This window comes from Tachypleus tridentatus, unplaced genomic scaffold, assembly GCF_004210375.1.
Source record: "Tachypleus tridentatus isolate NWPU-2018 unplaced genomic scaffold, ASM421037v1 Hic_cluster_2, whole genome shotgun sequence".
Classification (NCBI taxonomy): domain Eukaryota; kingdom Metazoa; phylum Arthropoda; class Merostomata; order Xiphosura; family Limulidae; genus Tachypleus; species Tachypleus tridentatus.
In genome coordinates, this window is record NW_027467782.1 from 85,092 (window position 1) to 107,353 (window position 22,262).

General features: G+C 36.2%; 1 protein-coding gene across 1 annotated transcript in view; it reads right to left on the reverse strand.

The window, feature by feature from the left end:
- The window catches only part of LOC143243260 (uncharacterized), a 55,065-nt gene extending 38,004 nt beyond the window's left edge, over window positions 1-17,061 (reverse strand). Inside the window, exons 1-2 of the mRNA XM_076487109.1 lie at window positions 16,965-17,061; window positions 4,871-5,063 (exon numbers count right to left, since the gene is read on the reverse strand). Of these exons, the coding sequence (XP_076343224.1) occupies window positions 4,871-5,063; window positions 16,965-17,061 (290 nt within the window). The remainder of the gene's footprint in view (window positions 1-4,870; window positions 5,064-16,964) is intronic.
- Window positions 17,062-22,262: the final 5,201 nt, after the last annotated feature.

Below are 22,262 nucleotides of genomic sequence, written 5' to 3' on the forward strand. Positions count from 1 at the left end.
CACTTAGAACAAAAGTGTGTTTGGAATTAAGCACAAAGATACACAATGTGCTATCTCTGTTCTGCCAGCTACGAGTAACAAAACCTGGATTATAGCGTTGTAAGCCCGCAGACATACCGCTGTGTCACTGAGAATATGATAGAGTGAGTACCGGTTTCTGTATCATTGAAATAGTTTTATGGGTAATGAGAAACTGACCAAACATTTATTCTTAGGCGTTCAGATGGTAACCTATTAAATTTCAAACAACATATTACGTTAAGGTTACTCATTTTTTAATCTTTGAAACAGTGTCACCTGGATGAGGTTTTCTGTTGTTTTTCTTTGCTGTTGTTGTTGTTAAGCGCAAAGCTACGCAATGGGCTATCTGTGCCCTGCCAACCACAAGTATGGAAACCAGAATTTCATGGTCGTAAGACGGCAGATTACTCAGCCACTGGAGGAGGGCAGATGAGTTTGGAATAAATTCCATTTGTACTCCTTTCCAGACGTTGCTGGAACACCACAATTATTCCTGAAATAGAACATTTCAAACGATTATGATAACTTCAACAATAGTTTGTCTTCTAGAATTTCGTATAGTTTATCTGGTCTGGAATAGAGCACAAATCTACACAATGGGCTATCTGTACTCTGCCCAGTTTCTACCAGCATGAGTCCGCAGACCTTCCGCCATGCCACTGGGGACAATCATTTGTTTGTTTCAAATTAAGCACAAAGTTACAAAATGAGCCAGGCCCGGCATGGCCAGGTGGTTAAGATACTCAACTTGTAATCTGAAGGTTGCGGGTTCGAATCCCTGTCACATCAAACATGCTCGTTCTTTCAGCAGTGGAGACTTTATAATGTGCGATTATCCCAATATTTGTTGGTTTAAGAGTAGCCCAAGATTTGGCGGTGAATGATGATGAATAGCTGCCTTCCCTCTAGTTTTACACTGCTAAATTAGAAACAGCTAGCTCAGATAGTCCTCGTGTAGTTTTGCGCGAAATTCAAAACAAACCAAACATAATGGGCTATCTGTGCTCACCACGAGTATCGAAACCTGGATTCTAGCGGTATGAGTCACTAGAGATATTCATACAGTTTTGTTATAGATTGTATTGCTTTTCTCGAGATTATTCATCATACCAAATCATCTGTTTGTTCTTCTCACTTATCTTCAATGATATAACGTTGTCCTAGAGCTTGTGTTAAGAGCAATTTTCTACAAGATATTTTCACACTTAAATACTTTTATTTTAGGTCTGCCTAAAATTATTCTACAATATGATTGATGGATCAAAACGCTGTTTTTTTCTATACAAAAATTTTGTCAGGAGCATAAAATAGGGCTAATCGTAATATATGAATAGAAGACTTAGTCTTAGGATATTATATTTAAAAAACAAATGCTTTACAAACAAATGCATCTGTTTAGACCAGGGGTGTGCAACAGGCGGCCCGCGGGCCACAACCCGGCCCGCCAAGCCATTTAGTGTGGCCCTAGTTGTTGTAATCTAACCATGTGGCCTGATCTGTAATCCAACGCAAATGGAATATTTTTAAAAGCATCGATCCTACGGGATTCCCAGGCTTCGACTCGACAAACTTCTAAAATTATCTTTGCTAGAGAGGAGCAGGCCGAATTCGATTGGTCGGCCTCCTTAGGGCATGAATAGGTGACGTGCACTAGCACTATTGTCTACGACTCAACGTCATGTCCTGAACCTCGCCTTCGCCCGCTGGCGACAATTTTCCCTAACCTCTGCTGTCCGTCATTCTTTATTGGTGAAACTTTTATTACCTTTTACAGTTACTACAAGAGATTGAAGGTAAATTGATTATTATTTAGCATATTGTTGTGACTTTACTGAATTTATTAAAATTTTTGCTTTCAGATGCATCCGATTCTATGTACAGTGTGACCTCGTTATTCGCGGGGGGTTACGTTCTTTACCCTCCCGTGAATAGCGAAAAACCGCGAATATTGGACGCAGTTTTAAAACGTATATGTATGCGATTATATACTATATGAAATGCTTCCCAAACACTAATGATACTTATACTCATTGATGCAGTAATAATGTAGCAATATTGCATACTGTTATGTATTTCACTAAATTGTACCGTGCGTTACCGGGCTGTGCTTTGCCGTTTGCGTTGTTGGGGAAGCTGAGGCAGTCAGCCAATAGCAGTCCAATCTTGTTTGGTGAAGACGACAATTGATAAAAACGGCTTGATTGAGTAAATACAACAGAAATCTCCTCGAAAAGCCCTTTCAGTCTCTGTGACCTACAAAAACGCAGTTCGCGCATAACCCGCGAATATGCGGGGCCGCGAATAGGCGAGGTCACACTGTATTTTGCTATTCTCAATTAATTTAAGTACCGGAAGGCTATGATCGGGATGCCAATTTAGAAACATGTGTTTCTGTCCATAAGAGGTTCCATGTGTAAATAAATTCTATGTTTTTTTTTCTACTTTGCTATTTTCGTGAGAATAATTTTTGTTTTGATTTCAGGGCTAGTAAAATGTCAGCAGTTAAGAAACGAAAATTGATGATGAGGGAAGGTTATTCAACAGTGAATGGTGCACAAAATATCTTGTTGTCCCACATAATCAAGGTGTTGTCTGCCTCGTCTGTCAAACTACAATTGCAGTCATGAAAGAGTACAATATTAAGCGACATTACGCAACTAAGCACTCCTCCCAGTTTGATGAAATTGTTGGTCAGGCACGAAAGGACAAAATTGAACATTTAAAAACATCCATTGAAAAGCAACAAGGTGTTTTACCACTTTCAAGAAAATTCAGAACTGGTGACAAAACTGAGTTTTAAGCTTTGTGAATGTATGGCAGAAAAGGGAAAGCCTTTCAGTGATGGAGAATTTATTAAAATTGTTTAACAATATTCACAGAATATGCATGTCCAGAGAAAAAATATTTGGTGGAGCAAACTAGCCTTTCCCTTTACTGTCTCACGCAGGACAAAGATCTTTCAGAGGACATCAAAGAAACTTTGAAAGAGAGATTGAATTCGTGTGAAGCTTTCAGTCTGGCTTTGGATGAAAGCACTGATATCAATAACACATCCCAACTTGTCATTTTCATCAGAGCTGTTACTGCAGGCTTTGATGTTTTCGAAGAGTTTTTAGATATGGCAAGCCTTTCCTCCACAACCACAGGACAGGATATTTGTGAACAAGTGCTTAAGGTTGTAGAAAAGTTTGAACTGAATCCTTATAAATTATGTGGTGTTACAACAGATGGTGCTCCTTCCATGACAGGTAGGACAAATGGATTCACCAAGAAATTTCTAACTGCAATTGGAGCACAAGACGTAGTTGTAAGCCATTGCATTATTCACCAAGAGTGCTTGTGCACCAATGTTCTGGATTTTGCAGAAGTCATGAAAAATGTCGTCCAATGCGTAAATTATATTCGAACACGAGGATTAAATCATCGACAATTTAAAACTTTTTTAGATGAGCTGGACAGTGAGTATTCAGATGTTTTGTACTTCTCTGCTGTACGTTGGGTTAGTAGAGCTGCTACTTTGAAGAGATTCTGGAATCTGCGAGAGGAGATTAAGTTCTTCATGGAGAGCAAACGTCAGAATGTGGACTTCTTGAGCAATGAGAACTGGCTGAATGACTTAGCATTCCTCACAGACATTACACAGCATCTGTCTAATTTAAACTTAAAACTACAAGGGAAAAGTCAACTTGTGAATAAGTTGTTTGAGCATATTTGTGCTTTTGAGAAGAAATTGGAACTTTTCCAGGTTCAGTTGAGAAGAGCCATATTGACCCATTTTACATGTCTTGCAACCAGGAAACTGGAATTTCCTAATCTGGATTGCACCAAATATGGAACCAGTGTACAAAAGCTGCGTGATGAGTTTGCAAACAGATTTCCAGATTTCAGACAAACTGAAATTAGATTGAAATTGTTCGCTCAACCTTTTGATTTGGCAGTGGAAGACAGTCCTGATGATTGCCAAATGGAACTCATTGAACTGCAGGCTGACATGGACACTAAAAGGAAATTCTCTGAAAACAGTTTGCTAGACTTTTACAAACTCTGTGTACGTGAAAAGTTTCCCAATTTGTCCCGTCATGCACAAAGAATTGCCTCCCTTTTTGGTAGCACCTACTGCTGTGAGCAATTTTTCTCCAAAATGAAGCTCATCAAAACCAAATGTAGAAGTCAGCTGACTGATGAACATTTGACCAGTCAGTTAAGAGTGGCAACCACTTCTGTCAAAGCTGATATTGACAAGCTCTGCAAGGACTCTAAATTTCAAGTGTCGCACTAAAATGATCACTCATGCAAAAATATAAAATATTATTGCTTGCATTTTGAGAATTTTTTTTAATCTATTGTGCATGTACACGAATAAGCTTGTTTTTTTAAGTGGCCCCGCTTGATTGATGAAGTTGGTTATATGGCCCACCGACGAAAAATGTTGCACACCCCTGGTTTAGACCAATTAAACGTACCTGTTCCAGCTCTGGTCTTGAAGAAAATTTTTGTCCACAATTACTAAAATGAGACGATTTTTTCTGAGCAAGCTTTCCTATCCAAACTTTGATTTTCCACAACTTCTGGACTGAAGCAATTTCTTACCTCAGTAAACCAACCAATCCCAGCTCCGGTCTTTTCTTGAAATAGACCTCCTTCCACAACTTCTGGACTGAAGCGATTTCTTACATCCGTACACCTATCTGTCCAAGTAGTAATTTAAATAATCTTCCAAAATTTCTACATTAGAACGATTTCTTAACTCAGTAAACCTGCCTGTCCCACTTCAGGTCTTCAAACTGGTTTTTTTTTTTTTTTTCCACAGCTTCTAGATTGAGACGGTTTCTAATCTCAGTAAACTTACCTTTCCCAACCGTGGTCTTGAAATAGGCCTACTTCCACAGTCTCTAGGTTGAAATGACTTTCGGGACACAAGCTACGAAGCTGGCTTTCTTCTTGTGAGTTTGTGACAGTTGCTCGAACCCGATAACCATCTTCTAAGAGTACTGTGATCACGTGACTGGCTATGAATCCAATTCCTTCGGTAACAAGAACAGCTGTTCAGATAAACATCATTTGATACAGTTAAATCTCGACTGTGAAAATAGTTCACCAATTGATACTTTAACTTCAGACTCAGTAAGTTTGAATTTCGCGTAAAGTTAAACGAGTGCTATCTGCGCTAGCCATTCCTAATTTAGCAGTGTAAAACTAGAAGGAAGCCAGCTAGTCATCACCACCCACCGCCAACTTTTGGGCTAATCTTTTATCAGCGAATAGTGGGTTGGTTTGCTATGGCTTGTTTTGAATTTCGCGTAAAGATACACAAGGACTCTCTGCGCTAGTCTTCCCTAATTTAAAAGTGATAACTAGCGGGAAAGCAACTAATCAACATCATCCACTGCGAATTCGTGGACCACTTTTTTACCAACAAATAGCAAGATTGATTGAACATTATAACGCCTCCACGGTTGAAAGAGCGACATTTTCGAGACAGATTGTGAGTCGAGCGCCCTGAGCGTCATGCTAAACCTTGGACTTCATGAACCACACAGTTATTTTTATATGTACGCATCTAATAACACTTATCCTGGTAAACGTCTACCATATCATTTATTTCGTCTAAACGTGTATGAATGCTAACCTGTCTATTTTCGTTTTCTTACGCTTTTTTGTTCAATATTTTATAGTCTATTTAATATTGTGTATTCAATTAGGGCCTGGCATGGCCCAGCGCGTTAAGGCGTGCGCTTCGTAATCTGAGGGTCGCGGGTTCGCGCCCGAGTCGCGCCAAACATGCTCGCCCTCCCAGCCGTGGGGGCGTTATAATGTGACGGTCAATCCCACTTTTCGTTGGTAAAAGAGTAGCCCAAGAATTGGCGGTGGGTGGTGATGACTAGCTGCCTTCCCTCTAGTCTTACACTACTAAATTAGGGACGGCTAGCACAGATAGCCCTCGAGTAGCTTTGTGCGAAATTCAAAAAAACAAACAAGTATTCAGTTAACTTTTACATATGTTGCCAATATAAAAATACCCTTCCATATCAGTGGATCAGCGTTAACATTATAGGCTTAAGAAGCTAATATTCAATTTTTTAATCCCGTAATGGGCAGAGCACAAATGGTTAATTGTGTAGAGTTGAGTTTAAGAACAACCAAACCAATATACAAAACGTATTTCTGTAAACAAAAATTCAACAACAACAGTAATACATTCACACTTTACAAATTTAACGACTCTAGAAACTAATTAAATTCATAGTTAGTTTTAAAAGTACAGAATATGGAGTTTAATGGCCAACTTGTGAATAGTCGCCACAATGGTATTTAAAATAATGAAGGAGGACCGAACGCGAATTCATGACCACAGTCGCTTGATGCCGACATTTCAAGAGAACTGTTCCTATTTCAAAGGCCAGGTGGGTTAAGACGTTCGACTCGTAATCTGAGAATCGCGGGTCGATTCCCTGTCGCACCAAACATGCTCGCCCTTTCAGCTGTGGGGCGTTATAAGTGACGGTTAATCCCATTATTCGTTGGTAAAATGGGCGATCTCAAGAGTTGGCGGTGGGTGGTGATGACTAGCTGCCTTCCCTCTAGTCTTACACTACTATATTAAGGACGGCTAGCGCACATATCCCTCGAGTAGCTTTGCGCGAAATTCAAACAAAGAAACTTATTTCAAATTACGACACTGGCACATGCAGCTAATGAATGAAATATACCTAGGATTACTTGTTTTACAAGTTGAGGCACCAATCCTAATATATATAAATTAAACCAAGAATTTATATTTATATACATAATTTATTTCATTCGTAATTTACTTACAACCATGTTATTTCACGTTCACATTACAGACATAGTGTTACAATAATCATATTTTAATAATACCTCCCTACAGTCTCAGTGTTTGTTGATATTCTATTGTTTTGTTTTCTACTTCTTCATGGACCACATTAGAAGTTTGTACTTCGTCCTGGGCCAAAATAAAAAGAATTTTAGTGTTTCTACACTTGTACATCCAATATAGAACTGACCATGGGTTTTCAAATGCCACCTAAAGCGTCTGACCTTGTGCATTTTTTTGCTTGGAAAAAATATGAACATTTTTCATTTAAAAAACTCAATATAAAAATTTAGAAATAAAAAATGAACCCAAGATTGTAGAGTCATTGCGTAAATTAGCATATTTCTGCTGCGGGAATTGCTCAGGGCGGGTAAACCAGGTAATAATCACTCTATGACACGCCCTTTGGTCCTATGTGCCATTCTATCAAGTTTGGTTGTGATTGATCCAATAATTGCGAGTGGTTTGTGGACGAACAAAGAAACAAACTGTTACTTTAATTATTAAATTTATATATTGAAGTATGTGAATATTTTTACTTCACACGCATGCGCACTTCTTCTGTAAATCGGCCTTTCGCATGCTAAAAAAAATCCAAAACACCACCTTTACCAGAGTGTGACACAAATTGAGTGTATTAAACAACCTTATGAATTTAAACTTCATAACACTTGTTTTGGTTTTAATAGCGGATATTCCATAATCAGCTGCACAGATTTCAAAAATTTTTTTTACAAATCGGGAACAAAATCTTTTATTTAGATCAAATTATTATTTTGTTTACCACAATGAACATTTTTATTATGTTTGTTGTGATTGACTGGTTTGTAGAATGATCGATGAGACTCTCACGTCGCGATTGGTCTAGAGAAATTTATAGCCAGTGGTTGTCAACATTTTAAGCATATCAGAATGTGACCCGATTTCGATAAAAATAATTAACTTACGTAAAATAAATATGGCATTTTGTGAAAATCTGTACGTGAGCGAGAAAAATATATATCATATACAGATTAAGTGTACAGGAATCTCTAAAGAACATTTAAACATTTTAAGACAATAAAACCCGTGTTATCAGGTGCACTGACTTTAGGGGGTTAAGAATAGTAGCTGTTCTAACCTGGATTCTGCAAAAAAATTATTTCGGGGTTAAACTGAAGTCTGATCTGACTGGACTGAAGAAGGATATTGGAAAAAATTCACGTATTTCCATACACGAATAAAACAGTTGATATTCGCAACACAAAAGTATTTCACAGTAATTTTATAAATCGAAGATCTGTTACCCCTGAGAATCTGGTCGAACAAATCAATCAGTCAATTTACTTGATTGGTATTTTGGTCTTAAATCATTCGTACCTTAAAGAGGAGGCCTGAAGAACAATAAAAGAGTGCTTATAAACTATTGTTTCCCTTCATATCACATGTGCTGAATTATTATGTCTTGATTGAGATAAGGTCTACCATGGGCAGGTAGTTAGGACGCTCGACTTGCAATCTGAGGGTTGCGGACTTGAATCCCATCACGGCAAACATGCATCCCCTTTTCAGCAGTGGGGAAATTATAATGTGTCGGTCAATCCCACTATTCATTGGTAAAAGAATAGCCCAAAAGTTGGAGGTTGGTACTGATAACTAGCTGCCTTCCCTCTAGTTTAAACACTGCTAATTTAGGGACGGCTAGCGCAGATAGCGCTTGTGTAGTTTTGCGCGAAATTCCAAAAACAAAACAAACTGAGATTAAGGGCATGTGTGTGTGTTTCTTATAGCAAAACCACATCGGGCTATCTGCTGAGTCCACCGAGAAGAATCGAACCCCTGATTTTAGCGTTGTAAGTCTGTGGACAGAGATTCAGGGCCGAATGTAATTAAATTGGTGAATGATAATGTAGTGTGATTTAGTTTATAAATTTAATCTTGACTTGCAAGGGGATCACCAGTTGGTACTCTTTTAAGGTAGTCGAGAATGTCAAGCTTATGTGTCTGGAGACCCGTAACTAACCAGGTGATGAAACGAGGAGAAAGTCGTCCGGCGGTGACGTCAAAGATGACAGTGTTCAATATTCCAGGAAAGTAGCCAAAGAAAAGTGCTTCATAATTACACAATCTTGGTGTTTTGTTTAATAAAATATACGTTGATATAAATAGTTTTCTATAATATGTATAAGAGAGAAGAAGAGATTTTAAGCTGTTAGATTTATCAGTTTAAATTAACTTCAAGTTGTGTAAATAACCGAGTAAACCTGTGAGAATCAACAATTATGTATTAATTCCAAGAGGGTCACATGTCCCAGTTGTAACCCACGTCACCACATTATTCTCAACAAAGGAAAGACAGAGACGTCTAAGTCTCTCCACATGTGGAATATTAAAAAAATATCAAGGGTCAATGAAGCTTGATCGTTTACGATGAACACCATACAGGTAATACGGTCATCAATAGGTTAATATGTACGCTACTACCACATGTATGATTTTTTGTTTAACAAGTGTTCACGTTTCTAAACTGAAAGAATGAGACAAAAGAGAGTAACATACATTCTTATGCTAGTGTAATATTACTGGGAAAAATACGTTTTACCTTAGGCTTATAAACTGTAATGGTAAAGTGTTGCTATTCATCTCTTCAGCTAAGTTTAGCCTTTCTTACACCTCTAAGTCTGTGTAAATTGTAATGTAGGACATTTTATCACACCTTGTACAACCAACCGAGAAGTACAGCTTTGACCCAGCATGGCCAGTTGGGTTAAGACACTCGACTCGTAATCTAAGGATCGCGGGTTCGATTCCCCGTCACACCAAACTTTTTTCGTCCTTCCATCTGTGGGGGCATTATAATGTGACGGTCAATCCCACTATTTCTTGGTAAAAGCATAGCCCAACAGTTGGCGGTGGATTGTGATGACTAGCTACTTTCTCTCTAGTCTTATACTGCTAAATCATAAACGGGTATCGCGGATAGCCCTCGTGTAACTTTGCGCGAAATTTAAAACAAACAAACAAGTCCAACTGTGAACAGCAAAGCTTTGAACTGACCTACGTCATAAACGAAACTTTCAAACGACTTCAGAGTTAACTATTAGATATGAATCATACTTCACCCAAAAGCAAAGTGTAAAAGATACGTGCATTTTATTCACCACATTTTTGTTGGTGTAAAACACAGTTCATGTGTTAGAACAGCTGTGGACTGCTAGGCACGTGTCTCGTGTTCGTACGTTCTGAAAGCCAGCTTCCAATCTGCCATTAGCAGTGTAGTTTTTTGGTTAGGTGTTGTTAACTCAACGCAGCAGCCGGTTAGAAGGCCATAGCACATGACTTAAGTCCGTTGGAATTCATCCAAACTGAGATGAATCTGAGCGTGATGAGATATTTATCATTGTATATTACTATTTGCATCTGACAACTCTAATAGGAGAAGCGAAAAAATATCAATTTCATAGATTTCCTTAAGCTGTAATTTATTCCAGCTTAATTGAAAAGCCAAAAAAACTTTCATTTTTTCCGCATTAGTAATTTGTTTCTTAATTTAGTAGTCTTGAAAGAAATTTGTAATTACACAAATAAATCGGAAGGAGGGCTACTTCACAGATTACCTTGGTAACTTAGAGAGAAAAGAACCCAGAGGGCTCGGCTTGGCAGATGGTTAAGATACTCGACTCGTAATCTGAGGGTCGAGAGTTCGAATCCACGTCGCATTAAACATGCTCGCTCTTTCAGCCGTGGGTCCGTTATAATGTGATGATCAATCCCACTGTTCGTTGGTAAAAGAAGAGCCCAAGAATTAGAGGTGGGTAGTGTTGACTAACTGCTTTCTCTCTTGTCTTATACTGCTAAATCATGAACGGCTATCGCGGATATTCCTCGTGTAGCTTTGCGCTAAATTAAAAACAAACAGAACCTAGAAGTAAATAAAAATTAACTTTTTTATACGACAACTACTTCAAAGTTAAGTGTTAAAATAAATCGAAAATCAAAATATGCAAGAGTGACATTACACACTAGTCATAGGTAGTTATAGTTTTTTGTTACTGCGATTTACTTCGTAAAAACTAGATTACTGTCTTTGTAGGCCATCCGATTTGTCCAGAAGAATTTTGTTTTCAGTATTATCTGAAATACAAGTCACAGTTATTTGAGTCCGCCGAAAACAAAATCGGTCTTTTGAACGAAACGTCTATACATTTGTTTATAGTAGATTCATACAGCTATATTTGTAAGAATTGGTGGCATAAGATGTGGCATAATATTCTACAGCGTGCGCATGATACCAAAGTTATTCAAAAACTAGAATATGCTTAATATTTGAGGAAAGGCGGAAGCGTCAATTTTTTTTTGTCATAGCAACCAGTCATCGGAAATACTGTGAACGAGAAACAACTGCAGATTCCAAAGAGTGAAATGGCTGCTGGACGAACACACGTTTTAAAACAACAGAATCGGTGTCTTATTTTCTTCTCCCCCAAACTGTAAGATCGTTTTAATTGCTTTTAATAACTATGACACCTTAGTATTATTTATTCTTTCTGAGAAAGCGATTTTTCACACCTTAAATCCGCTTTTAAGTTTCGCTACAAAAATGAAAGCAATGTAAACGTCATAAAAATATGATTCATTATAAATATTTTGCAAAAGGGATCACAACGGAGACTCGATTCAGAATTAAGGAAAATTTAAATATCTTAATAAAATAATTTTGTTACGAAATTGTGTTTTCAGAGTATATAAATTCCCGTCGCGCTAAACATGCTCGCCCTCCCAGCCGTGGCGGCGTTATTATGTGACGGTCAATCCCACTATTCGTTGGTACAAGAGTAGCCCAAGAGTTGGCGGTGGGTGGTGATGACTAGCTGCCTTCTCTCTAGTCTTACACTGTTAAATTAGAAACAGCTAGCGTAGACAGCCCTTGTGTAGCTTTGCGCGAAATTTAAAAACAAAAACAAACAATCAAAGCCTCTTTGCTTAGTTTACAACATTATAGTAGAGATAGCCCTCGAGTAGCTTTGTGCAAAATTCCAAAAGCAAAAACAATCCCTCTAGTCTTATACTGCAAAATTATGGACGGCTAGCGCAGATAGCCCTCGAGTAGCTTTGCGCGAAATTCAAAAACAAATAAACAATCAATGTCGTACATTTATAAAGGCGAAAGGCATGAATTAAACACAGTTATTATTTATCATACGACATATAATCGAAAGCCTAACGTGCGCAGCTTGCCTGGAATCGAATGAAAGGTCTTGATGGTGCCTAAAATAGATATGAATTATATAACACTAGCTACGGTACCCGTACCCTGAACGGAAGTTACGTAATTCATGATTAATGAAAGGTCATCTTAGGACATGAAAAGTTGTTTCCTTTATATATAATTAAGAAAACAAACAAATCAAAAAAGCACATAAATACAACAAAACACAAAACGTGAAACCGTAAATTTGCATGTATCTTCTCATGAATAAAAAATTTCTATATCAATTTCGGTGAAGAACCATCCACACTCTGCGAAGTATCTACATGGACATGCAATAGACAGTACTATTATATTTATATAAAAAACACGAGTGTATTAAATTAGCGTATAACGTATTCGTGACGTCATATCCGCACCCTCAGAATGAAAAAAATAAAGTTCTCTGTGACGGGAAACGAAGGCTAAATAGAAAAGTCATGACCCCTATTGCAAATTTACAAGCACACAGGATACAAATTTCGCGAAATTGGGGCTCCATTTTGCGTAATAAAAGTTTATACAGTATCATATAAGTAAGAGTTCCATTACAGTATGATGTATGCAGATACAAGAGACGTGTGTAGCAATACGCATAGTGTTATTATGATAATTCGTTAAATGTATTACTCTGAACGTTTTAAAATTGTACAGGGCGCAACTTTACCACTGTACCAACGAGGGGCAAATATAACAAACAAATATATATAGCAGAAAAGTCTGTTAGTCTACAGAAGTTTGCGGCTTAATAAACTAATCCTGACTATGATCTCGATCTTGCGATAAAATAAAGGAAATCTGAAGAAGCTACAATAATTTATCTTCGTTGTACACATGTGTTCTGTATGTAGCTCGACTTTCTTAGCAACATATGTCTTTAACTCTGAATATTCTACAAAAATGAAACACGAAAACATTATTTGGATAAATGAACCATTAATTCTGGTTTACACTCGAGGTTACTTTGTTCACCCAATTGAAAGGTATTGTAATAAAATACACGAAAATCCAATAATTTTATTTATTCTTTATCGTTGTAATAATTTTTTAATTGTCAAGCGCTAAGATAATGCACTATTATTAATTATCGTAATAATGTATTCAAGAGATTAGAATCTTCATTCATAATTATCGTAACAATGTATTCAAGATACTATAGTCTTCATTTTTATTTCTTAGATTAATTAATTAATTTTTAATAAACAGAAACGTATACCAATAATAAGGTTTTATAATTAAAATAACATTGAGTACGTTTCAATAAGTATGGATCATGGCGACTGAGAGAACACGAGTACTAAAAAAAAGGAAAATTAATATCTGTTCTACCATCTGACGTTTATAAACGTTATGTTCTGAAATAGTGTCCTGACTTACTAGAATGATATTAACCTTACTGCTAAACATTGGTCGATCCGGGCTGAGCCCAGTAAAATCATGTTGCATTCAAGAAAAGATTACATGTCAAAGTTGAAAAAGGCACTGAAAATAGAAATACTGATATTTAACTGAAAAGAAGGAAGTGTTACTAGTATTAGGAGAGGGTAAGATAAAATAACTTAATCTGCTTGTTTCTTTCCTTGTTCTTAAAAAAACACAAAGCAATATAATTGGGCTATCTATGTTTCGAAACCTGGTTCTTGTTGTTATAAGCCTTCAGACTGAGCCAGTATGTATGGGGGCAATCCAGCCTATCAGTATTCACTTGCTTTCTAATTGGCCTAATCATGCTGACCGAATATTTGAACCATATTCTAAATATACATACAAATATGAAGGTGTAACATAGCTTAATCGAGGTACACTGTGTCACTGAGAGGCCCATGTACTGAACCAGTATATGCTGATATCATGATGTCTTCTTGTATGTTAAAGGAGGGTGTTTTTTTATCGAAGAATAAGTTTACACAAAAAATCTAAGACACCAAAATAGATTAAAATATCCTAAAATAAATGCATGTTTACGAAGGAAGAGTTGTAGATCATAACTATCTACTTAGAGCAATTAATTATGAAAGCCAACTTACTGTAATTCATCCTTGAGCTGTCACATGTAAATCTAGCCCACAGTGGCGCTATCAGGGGAACATCCTTAAGTTAATCGACTTAAATAACATTTATTGGCATATTCCATTAGCGGCAGTTACCGAAGTGAATTTGTTTATAAGCTTTGGTGAAAGGAAAATATTTTCAGTATTTCAAAGGGGACATGCTCCACTCTTGTGCTTGTACATGTATAGTGAAGTCTATGTTAATTTATAAAAGTAAAATTAATTTAAAATACGTGTTTCATTCTGAAATTGTATAACAGCGGGTTTCGTAACTGTGAGACTGTATACAGCAGACGGAATTGTGTTAAGACGTTGTTCGCTCCTCTACATAGTGTTTTCTCTATCCATACCAGCCGTTTTTTACATATATAATGTGTTAAGACTGTAATTAAACATATACATCCATTATAATGTCAGGTTATGCCTGTTGCAGCCAAATACACATGCCTCTAAATACAGTGGAGCGCCGTTAAGCTGCGGTATTTGTGGGGTCAACCTGCTTAACCGCGGCTTAAACCTTCGTGACTGAAAAGCCGAAGTCGCCAACAGCTCCGCCGAGAAGCCTCATCCGGGCCATTGCGTGATTATTATAATATTAATGTATAGACTATTCAGATACAATTGACAAGTGCCGTTTTCACACAAACGACCAATGTATTGCGATGGTTCGCTTTTCCCTGTAAAATTTCGTCTTCCCGTGTTACATTCGGGCCGCCATGTCAATATGATGTGCTTACTATTAATTCAGAAACTGATTTATATTGGGTTCGTGGCCAATATTTATACAATTCCATAAAATATCGGATTATCGAATTAAAAATAATACTTTAATTATTGATCACTTTTTTCACGGATTTACCGCGGATTAACTTTAATGTATGGAGAGGTGTGATTCGGTAACAATGGCGGCCTCCATAAAGCTGACATAGAGAGCGGATAAGGTAGATTAACGGTCGATTTCTATTGTAATATATTTTATTTATTTCCCAAATTAAAGCAAATCCTTTTTAAATATCCCCTTGAAGTTATAAAGACAAGGAGAGTGTGAGAAACTTTAAAAAGCCCGGTAGTAGATTTAACACATCAAAAAATTTTGGGACAAGACTTGCTACAGCGACTTAAGCGATTTTGCGGTTTACTGGTTCGCGGCTTAATGGCGCTCCACTGTATGCAGTAACATAAATGTTTCCAAACCTAGAATGCTTTATTTTTAAAACGGACATGAGCAAATTACTCTTACGACAATAAGACGCCCACTATGATTTAGCTCGTGCACGCGGAGAATCGATACAACTTTTATGGAGAAAGGCGCCACGTTTCAAAATATAACGACATTTGTAAGTCTGCAGTCAGTCCAAACATCTTTACTGGAACTACTGGGAATCAAAATAGTCGTAAATGTTTCAAAACGTTTGTGATACTTATGTGAAATATAGACTTGCTTGTACCGTAAATCAGCTAAGTAAGCGTGCCATTTGGAACTGGAAATGTAAAACTTAGTGAAACAATTTGGATTTGAACTCAAAGATGTTCGTACTTTACAGCAACAAAAAAACCCAAAAATACAGAATCATGGAGTTAAAGGTAAAACAAATCTTGTTAGTACTACATCAAATAAATACATCTCCAGCTTATTTCTTATGAGTAAGAGTCAAAATACTCAACACGGTGGTTCTATTATGTGGGTTTCAATACTTCTGAAATAATTTCCTCAGAAACCTATACATCGTTAACCTAATGAAATCATTCTTCTATATTGACGTTGCGTCTTTTAATGATAAACAATAAATTGAATTTAAATGAGCTGGAACACAATTTGTTTGTTTTATTGTCCCATAAAGCTACACAACGACTATCTACGCTAGCCGTCCCTAATTTAACAGTGTAAGACTAGAGGGAAGGCAGCAAGTCAAAATCACCTACTGCCAACTGTTGGGCTACTCCTTTATCAACGAATAGTGGGATTGACCTAACTTTATAACGCCCCCAGGGCTGAAAGGACCAGCATTTTTGGTTTGTTTGTTTGTTTTGGAATTTCGCACAAAGCTACTCGAGGGCTATCTGTGCTAGCCGTCCCTAATTTAGCAGTGTAAGACTAGCGGGAAGGCAGCTAGTCATCACCACCCACCGCCAACTCTTGGGCTACTCTTTTACCAACGAATAGTGGGATTGACCGTCACATTATACGCCCCACGGCTGGGGAGGGCGAGCATGTTTAGCGCGACGCGGGCGCGAACCCGCGACCCTCGGATTACGAGTCGCACGCCTTACGCGCTTGGCCGTGCCAGGCCAGCATTTTGGTATGACGGGGATTCAGAATCCACGTCCCTCGGATTACGAGTCGAGAATCTTAACCACCTGGGCATGCCGGACCAGAAACACAATTTACAGGTACTAGTGTACTTGTAGGTAAGTAAAATTGATGAAAGTTAATAAAGGAAGAGAGCATGGCCAGGTCCAAAATACGTTATTTTCCAAGTTTGTTTTGTTTACTTGAAAAAATATTAATATAAGAGCAAAATTTATCATTGCATTTGTAAATCATATTTACTGTTGTTGTTTTAGAGTAAACGTTCACAATGAACTATCCATTTATGCCCATCGTGGGGAATCAAGCCCTAGATTTTATTATTGTAACTCAGTAAACTTACCGCCGACCCACCGCAAGATTATTTATTTGTGGACCTAGGCGTAACACCCAAGACTTGTTACAAAACCAGCAGGACAACCCTTCATTAAATATTTGGTAACTGTTCGATTTTGTTAAAAGATCAGTAATTATAACAACAACAGTGTAGACAGGTAAAAAAAACTCTCAGCACACTCTTACTTCCAATCATCAACACATTCCCCTTAGACTCACATTTCACCCATTCACAAATAGCATATCGTTTGATAACTTCCACATCACAAACAGGAAAATACATTGAGTCACATGTTCCTTAACAAACCTGTACTTTCTCTTTAACGAGACACTAACATTATAAATGTATTCGTCCACAGTTAACTTCAAACAACATACAACTATCATATAACATTAAAGTTGGTACATAGAGATATCAGAGGAGTAGAACCAACGATTGTTCTTACGTGTATCATAAAACATCGGTTAGAAGCCTTAAATAAACGTATTCTGTGAATAGATATTTCGTCTGTACATCTATATGTTTAGTGTATTGTATTACTTGTAACAAATATGGCCAAATGTACGTATGAGGAACCAGTCGAATGCTCGCAGAACGTACATGAGAACACTTACTAGAGATCAACATTTATTTGTGTTTCGGCACTTCAACACAGCTTGAGCACTTTCAAGAACTTGCCTTAAGTCATGCTCCTTCCAACACCAATAAAATAACCATTATCGAAAAGAAATAATTTAGGTGATTGTCTAATTTTTTTCAACAGTACGGTTGTACGGGAAGATTAGATAAGCTTGCCAAGTTACTTCGGTTATTGAGTGTGACGCCACTGAGAGGAATTCCCGATGTTATCATAGGTAACTGGTTTTAAACACTGATTTTCTTTTATATACGTTGTGATACAAATTGACAATTTCAAACACTTATTTCTCCAAAACCACTGTCTTTTTCATATACAGAGAAACATCAACATACAAATAGCTAAGAAATATCCATAAGATGTAATAGTGGGTCCGCCACTGAAAAGTATGTCTCTCTCCCTCTTTGAAATTACATGGAGACTAGCTTGGTGACAGAAAACAAAAGAAGTGCTGTAGTCAACAACATCTATCACAAACTCTTGGTTTAACTTGTTTCTAGAAAAAACATAATCTCAAACTCAATGCTGGGTTAGAATAACATAATCTCAAACTCAATGTGGGTTAGAATAACATAATCTCAGACTCAATGCTGGCTTAGAATAACATAATCTCAGACTCAATGCTGAGTTAGAAGAACGTAACTTGAAACTCAATACTCCCACTAGTGGTGCAGCGGAATGTCTGCGGATTCATACCACTGGAAACCGGGTTTCGATACCCGTGACTGGCAGAGCACAGACAGCCAGTTGTTTAGTTTTGTGTTTAATTCCAAACAAACACTCGTTCAAGCTCAATGCTGAGGTAGAACTGATTTCAATTCAATGTTGAGTCGAGTCTATATGTTATTTTCTGCAAGAAGAGCCGAGAAGTTAGAAATAAAATATGCATAATGTGAAGCTATTTTGCCCACAAGTACAAGTATATATCCGGATACACAAGTCTCATCTATATACAAATACTAGTTTATACTCGGATACACAAGTCTCATCTAAATACAAATACTAGTTTATACTCGGATACACAAGTCTCATCTAAATACAAATACTAGTTTATACCCGGATACACAAGTCTCATCTATATACAAGTACTAGTTTATACTCGGATACACAAGTCTCATCTAAATACAAATACTAGTTTATACCCGGATACACAAGTCTTATCTATATACAAGTACTAGATTATACCCGGATACATAAGTCTCATCTAAATACAAGTATAGTTCAGAGATGTACACACACCTCGTATCTAAATACAAGTACTAGTTTATACCTGGATACACAAGTCTTATCTATATACAAGTACTAGTTTATACCTGGATACACAAGTCTTATCTAAATACAAGTACTAGTTTATACCCAGATACACAAGTCTTATCTAAATACAGTAGTACTAGTTTATACCTGGATACACAAGTCTTATCTATATACAAGTACTAGTTTATACCTGGATACACAAGTCTTATCTAAATACAAGTACTAGTTTATACCTGGATACACAAGTCTTATCTAAATACAAATTACTAGTTTATACCTGGATACACAAGTCTTATCTAAATACAAGTACTAGTTTATACCTGGATACACAAGTCTTATCTATATACAAGTACTAGTTTATACCCAGATACACAAGTCTTATCTAAATACAAGTACTAGTTTATACACCTGGATACACAAGTCTTATCTATATACAAGTACTAGTTTATACCTGGATACGTTAGTCTTATCTATATACAAGTACTAGTTTATACCTGGATACACAAGTCTTATCTATATACAAAGTACTAGTTTATACCTGGATACACAAGGTCTTATCTAAATACAATACAAGTACTAGTTTATACCTGGATACACAAGTCTTATCTAAATACAAACAAGTACAAGTTTATACCTGGATACACAAGTCTTATCTAAATACAAGTACTAGTTTATACCTGGATACACAAGTCTTATCTATATACTTATACAAGTACTAGTTTATACCTGGATACACAAGTCTTATCTATATACAAGTACTAGTTTATACCTGGATACACAAGTCTTATCTATCTACAAGTATCATAGTTTATACCTGGATACACACTAATAGTACTTTATCTAAATACAAGTACTAGTTTATACCTGGATACACAAGTCTTATCTATATACAAGTACTAGTTTAGATACCTGGATACACAAGTCTTATCTAAATACAAGTACTAGTTTATACCTGGATACACAAGTCTTATCTATATACAAGTACTAGTTTATACCTGGATACACAAGCCTAGTCTTATCTAAATACAAAGTACTAGTTTATACCTGGATACACAAGTCTTATCTATATACAAGGTACTAGTTTATACCCAGATACACAAAAAGTCCTTATCTAAATACAAGTACTTAGTTTATACCTGGATACACAAGTCTTATCTATATACAAGTACTAGTTTATACCTGGATACACAAGTCTTATCTAAATACAAGTACTAGTTTATACCTGGATACACAAGTCTTATCTAAATACAAGTACTAGTTTATGCGTGGAGTCCACAGTAGTCTTATCTAAATACAAGTACTAGTTTATACCTGGATACACAAGTCTTATCTATATACAAGTACTAGTTTATACCTGGATACACAAGTCTTATCTATATACAAGTACTAGTTTATACCTGGATACACAAGTCTTATCTATATACAAGTACTAGTTTATACCTTGGATACTTTTAATATACAAGTCTTATCTAAATACAAAGCACTAGTTTATACCTGGATACACAAGTCTTATCTATATACAAGTACTAGTTTATACCTGGGTACACTGGTCTACACAAGTACTTATACCTAGTTAGTCTTATCACAAGTACTAGTTTATACCTGGATACACAAGTCTTATCTATATACAAAGTACTAGTTTATACCTGGATACACAAGTCTTATCTAAATACAAGTACTAGTTTATACCTGGATACACAAGTCTTATCTATATACAAGTACTATACACTAGTTTATACCTGGATACACAAGTCTTATCTATATACAAGTACTAGTTTATACCTGGATACACAAGTCTTATCTATATATACAAGTACTAGTTTATACCTGGATACACAAGTCTTCCAATCTAATATGGTTACAAGTACTAGTTTATACCTGGATACACAAGTCTTATCTAAATACAAGTACTAGTTTATACCTGGATACACAAGTCTTATCTATAATACAAGTACTAGTTTATACCTGGATACACAAGTCTTATCTAAATACAAGTACTAGTTTATACCTGGATACACAAGTCTTATCTACAAATACAAGTACTAGTCTTATATACTACTTTGGATACACAAGTCTTATCTAAATACATAGTACTAGTTTATACCTGGATACACAAGTCTTATCTAAATACAAGTACTAGTTTATACCTGGATACACAAGTCTTATCTAAATACAAGTACTAAGTTTGATACCTTACATACACAAGTAATTTTATCTTTATACAAGTACTAGTTTATACCTGGATACACAAGTCTTATCTATATGTTGGCAGGCTTTAGTTTGCTACCTGGATACACAAGTCTTATCTATATACAAGTACTAGTTTATACCTGGATACACAAGTCTTATCTATATACAAGTACTAGTTTATACCTGGATACACAAGTCTTATCTACCATATACAATTTATGGTTTTTAGTACCTGGATACACAAGTCTTGTCTAAATACAAGTACTAGTTTTATACCTGGATACACAAGTCTTATCTATACTATATGCAAGTTTATAGTTTGCTTTTACTGGATACACAAGTAACATCTATCTATACAGTACTAGTTTGCCACGGATACACAGAGTCTTGTATCACTATACAGAGTACTAGGTTTATACATGGGTTTTACAAGTCTTATCTATATACAAGTACTAGTTTATACCTGGATACATTAAGTCTTATCTATATATACAAGTACTAGTTTATACCTGGATACACAAGAATCTACTATCTAAAATACAAGTAACTAGTTTATACCTGGATACACAAGTCTTATCTAAATACAAGTACTAGTTTATACCTGGATACACAAGTCTTATATATACAAATACAAGTACACAAGTCTAGCAATATCTATACAAGTCTTACATCTGTATACAGAGTACTAGTTTATACCTGGATACACAAGTCTTATCTATATACAAGTACTAGTTTATACCTGGATACACAAGTCTTATCTATATACAGAGTACTTTAGTTTGTAATACCCCAGATACACAGAGTCTTATCTAAATACAAGTACTGTTTATGGTTTGTACACCTGGATACACAGGTCTTATCTATATACAAAGTACTAGTTTGCTTTTATCCCTAGTGGATACCATACAAGTCTTATCACAAATACAAACACTAGTTTATACCTGGATACACAAGTCTTATCTATATACACAGAATACTAGTTTTACACCCAAGTACACAGTCTTATCTAAATACAAGTACTAGTTTATACCTGGATACACAAGTCTTATGTTTATATACAGGTACTAGTTATACCTGGATACACAGTCTTATCTAAATACAAGAGTACTGGTTTATACCTGGATACACAAGTCTTATCTAAATACAAGTTTGCTAGTTTATACCTGGACATTTATTACAAGTCTTATCTAAATACATATAGTTTATACCTGGATACACAAGTCTTATCTATATACAAGTACTAGTTTATACCTGGATACACAAGTCTTATCTATATACAGAATTACTAGTTTATACCTGGATACAGTCTTATCCTATAATACAAATCTTTTATATAGTTTATACCTGGATACACAAGTCTTATCTAAATACAAGAATTACTTGGTTTATACCTGGATACACA